The sequence below is a fragment of the Nanorana parkeri genome, unplaced genomic scaffold (assembly GCF_000935625.1).
Source record: "Nanorana parkeri isolate BGI_ZX_2015 unplaced genomic scaffold, ASM93562v1 scaffold2907, whole genome shotgun sequence".
Lineage (NCBI taxonomy): Eukaryota > Metazoa > Chordata > Amphibia > Anura > Dicroglossidae > Nanorana > Nanorana parkeri.
The window spans coordinates 77,277-81,600 of NW_017309175.1; the positions used below are offsets into that span (position 1 = coordinate 77,277).

The 4,324-nt window shown below is 54.1% G+C and overlaps 1 protein-coding gene across 1 annotated transcript in view; it reads left to right on the top strand.

The window, feature by feature from the left end:
- Positions 1-4,324, top strand: part of NUMA1 (nuclear mitotic apparatus protein 1) — a 62,716-nt gene that overhangs the window by 56,733 nt on the left and 1,659 nt on the right. The window contains exons 22-25 of the mRNA XM_018574377.1: positions 929-1,065; positions 1,552-1,788; positions 3,070-3,174; positions 3,980-4,219. Of these exons, the coding sequence (XP_018429879.1) occupies positions 929-1,065; positions 1,552-1,788; positions 3,070-3,174; positions 3,980-4,219 (719 nt within the window). The remainder of the gene's footprint in view (positions 1-928; positions 1,066-1,551; positions 1,789-3,069; positions 3,175-3,979; positions 4,220-4,324) is intronic.

A 4,324-nucleotide genomic window follows, 5' to 3' on the forward strand; every position in this document is an offset into this window, starting at 1 on the left:
AAGGGCATTATTTCAGGGAAGTCCTTACACCAGCATGGGGGGGGGGGGGATGTGACTAATGAGCAGCTAGAGAGTGAGAAAAAGGAAAAGCTGCATTTGTAGTTCTCATCATGGAACCGATGGGAGATGTTTTGGAAGATGAGAAAGTCTGAGACCAGGTTGGCTCTTTCATGTCTAGGCGAGTGACAGATGAGAGGAGCATCGTGGGGGAGGGGGCTTGGAGACCTGAGTGAGAAGACCGTGGGTAGGATGAAGACTAAGGGAAGGCGAGTGATGGTGCCCGTATTACGAGGCCTTCATAGGTTACAACTTGGATCTTGAGATAAAGGAGATCTATGAGGTGAGCCGACCTGTGACAAAGAAGCTGTAGCAGATCGGCACTATCGATCGGGAAGTGAGCAGAAACATGCAGCCGATCCGCTCACTTCCCGATCATCTCCCTGCAGTGACTGTCAGTCACCACTGCCCGCAGGGTTCACCCCTCTCCGATGCTCCAGCCCTGATTGAACGGACGGGGGAGGGGGCGGGCACAGCTGGCTCCGCCTCTAGATAGGCAGAGCCAGCTGTCACTCACGCAGCTGGGCGGATCTCGATGTCGGGATCTGTCCCGTCTGCGGCCCTCACAGTATACCGCCGGCTATTGCCCGCTATATACTGAGCTTTGGGTCACAGGAGGAGGTTAGTACATGTCGTCCCGTGACCCTAAAGAGGACTATGAGGAAAATCACTGCCCCCGTAGTTCTCCTTTAAGGACTTTGAGAACAAGAAGTCAGCACAGAGACGGAGTGGATAATATAACGGGAGGAAAGTGCATCGGCCGACTTGCAGCATTGATGACATGGAAGTGTGAGGGAGATGTCCGGGACTGCACACAGGAGGGTTTGATGTTGTTGCGCGGACTAACATTAGAGCGTCGCTGTCATTGCAGGTCGCACCAGCTTCTATGCCGCCACGTGCCACGACGAACCGGAGCCTCTAGACGACTGGAACAGAATCGCCGAACTGCAGCAGCGGAACCGAGCCTGCCCTCCACATCTGAAGACCTGCTATCCTCTGGAGTCCCGGGTACGTGGCTGGTCTAGAAAGATCTCACATTGGGGGGCCCATCCTGACTGTCTGAGGAGCCTCAAAAGGGGGCCCCTTCTGTCTTCTACTTTATCTTCAAGTTCTACCAAAACTTTGCCTTCTACTTTTTAATAGAGCGTGGGATTGTTAAAACCCCTGTGATGGTTTTTTTTTGTTTTTTTTTCTCTAGAGCTTTTCTTCACTTCCTGTTTTCAGAGACACAATAGGAAGTGAAAGGAAATCTCTCCAAAGTTGGGTAAATAGAGACCGTTGTCACAGGGGGGTGGGTGGGTTTCACTTTTCCTCCTTCTGGATTTCTCATCGCTTTGTGTCAGTGATGACTTTGTACAATAGATGAACTTTCCCAGAAGTGAGTCCCCCTTTAATAGGTGTCCCCTAAAATGACTTTTATGTGAACTTGTCAAATTGTGATACGGGCAAAGCTTTAAACGTACAAGTGACGCTCCTCTTCCTTCCGTCCCACAGCCGTCCATTTTATCATCTACCGTAACCGATGAGGAGATGAAGACCGGGGACCCCAGGGAGACGTTAAGACGAGCCACGTTGCTGCCCTCCGAGATTCTTTTCCACGAGCCTCAACCCAGCACCCGGAGGATGACGCTCGCCTCCACTGGGGTAGAGCAGTTCTCAGGAGGAAGAACCACCCGACAGCAGATGAAACGGGTGTCAGAGGAGCCTCACTACGGCCCAGACACCCCAGAGGTAACTACACACCCGCTGTGCCCATTATGAGGAGCTCCCGCCATCCCTGTGCTGAGTTCCCGGGTCTGTACCCCCGCTGTGCCCATTATGAGGAGCTCCCACCATCCCTGTGCTGAGTTCCCGGGTCTGTACCCCCGCTGTGCCCATTATGAGGAGCTCCCACCATCCCTGTGCTGAGTTCCCGGGTCTGTACCCCCGCTGTGCCCATTATGAGGAGCTCCCACCATCCCTGTGCTGAGTTCCCGGGTCTGTACCCCCGCTGTGCCCATTATGAGGAGCTCCCACCATCCCTGTGCTGAGTTCCCGGGTCTGTACCCCCGCTGTGCCCATTATGAGGAGCTCCCACCATCCCTGTGCTGAGTTCCCGGGTCTGTACCCCCGCTGTGCCCATTATGAGGAGCTCCCACCATCCCTGTGCTGAGTTCCCGGGTCTGTACCCCCGCTGTGCCCATTATGAGGAGCTCCCACCATCCCTGTGCTGAGTTCCCGGGTCTGTACCCCCGCTGTGCCCATTATGAGGAGCTCCCACCATCCCTGTGCTGAGTTCCCGGGTCTGTACCCCCGCTGTGCCCATTATGAGGAGCTCCCACCATCCCTGTGCTGAGTTCCCGGGTCTGTACCCCCGCTGTGCCCATTATGAGGAGCTCCCACCATCCCTGTGCTGAGTTCCCGGGTCTGTACCCCCGCTGTGCCCATTATGAGGAGCTCCCACCATCCCTGTGCTGAGTTCCCGGGTCTGTACCCCCGCTGTGCCCATTATGAGGAGCTCCCACCATCCCTGTGCTGAGTTCCCGGGTCTGTACCCCCGCTGTGCCCATTATGAGGAGCTCCCACCATCCCTGTGCTGAGTTCCCGGGTCTGTACCCCCGCTGTGCCCATTATGAGGAGCTCCCACCATCCCTGTGCTGAGTTCCCGGGTCTGTACCCCCGCTGTGCCCATTATGAGGAGCTCCCACCATCCCTGTGCTGAGTTCCCGGGTCTGTACCCCCGCTGTGCCCATTATGAGGAGCTCCCACCATCCCTGTGCTGAGTTCCCGGGTCTGTACACCTGCTGCGCCCATTATGAGGGGCCCCCACCATCCCTGTGCTGAGTTCCCGGGTCTCAGTAGATTCCCTGTAGTTAGTGTCGCTGCATTTTGACTGATGAGATCCTCCAGCTCTTGGTCCGTTCTCGGGGCCACGAGTTGTATTTTACTGTTGGCGTTTCCTCTTCACCTGTATTTGGGTTATCTCTCTGTGGCCCCTGAGGGCCCTAAATTCATTCAGCTTCTTTTTTCTAGGCCAAGAGATCAGCAAGTTGCTTTCCGCGGCCGATGACTCCTAAAGACAAGCCAGAGAGTCGCAGAACTTCCACCATGGAAAGCAAAGCGAGCGTCAGCCATCAGGTGAGTGACGGGCCTCAGAGAACGCATGACTTGTGAGATGAAGGACCGCCCACCGGATTGTTATTGGTGGGACTCCAGATGTAGGTTCCCTCCCCCCTCGGTGGTCAGCTTCACCTTATTCTCAATTCCTTGAGTAACAGTACAGCGCCATCTACTGGCTACCATACTGATGATGAGAGAAGACTACAGCGCCATCTACTGGCTGCCATACTGATGATGAGAGAAGACTACAGCGCCATCTACTGGCTGCCATACTGATGATGAGAGAAGACTACAGCGCCATCTACTGGCTGCCATACTGATGATGAGAGAAGACTACAGCGCCATCTACTGGCTGCCATACTGATGATGAGGGAAGACTACAGCGCCATCTAATTTAAGAAATAAATGTATTAACCTTTGGACTGCCAAGGATGTTTGGTACAAAAGGCAATCAAAGGGGTAAAACAAGTTCTCAGCAGAAAACTAGAAATTCCCCCCCATGTACGGCCAGCTTAAGTAGGTAAAAGTGGGAGCTCGTGTAGTCATGGGCAGACATAGTCAAAGAAGGAGATAATGGTTACACATTATAAGAACTGGCAGATGTGACTGTTATGTGTATAGAAAAATAAAACGTATATAAGAAACACAATGTGATTAAAGGGGCGGAGTTATAAATCTTCCAGCCGGCCTATAGCTGGGCAAATGCCGATCACATGGAGGAGCATGGGGTAGTTCAATGCGCATGGCGTTCACCCGGCAGGTGTGTGTAGTTTGCAACCCTTTCCCGTATCTAATGCTCACCTCCTCTGCTCTCTCCCAGCAGGCACCGCCCTCCCGGCGTCAGTCCACCATGGCCTTCAGCATCCTCAATACCCCCAAGAAACTGGGCTCTAGTCTACTCAAGAGGGGTCTGAACAAAAAATCCACCCCAAAAAACACCCCCCAGGGGCGAGGAGGATCCACCAGCGGCACCAGCAAGTCCCCGCGCCTCACAGTCCGCAAATCTCCGGGCAAGAAGTCGCCACGAGCGTCCACGGCAAAGTCTCCCAAAACTACCAGCAAGGTGGGTGCTCTGTAGTTGTGTATGTGACTGCGCGGTCACCGATCATTGGGAAGGGTCTTTAGGTGCATAAAGTATCCAAAAACAGCAGAACCCCAGGCGTCCATA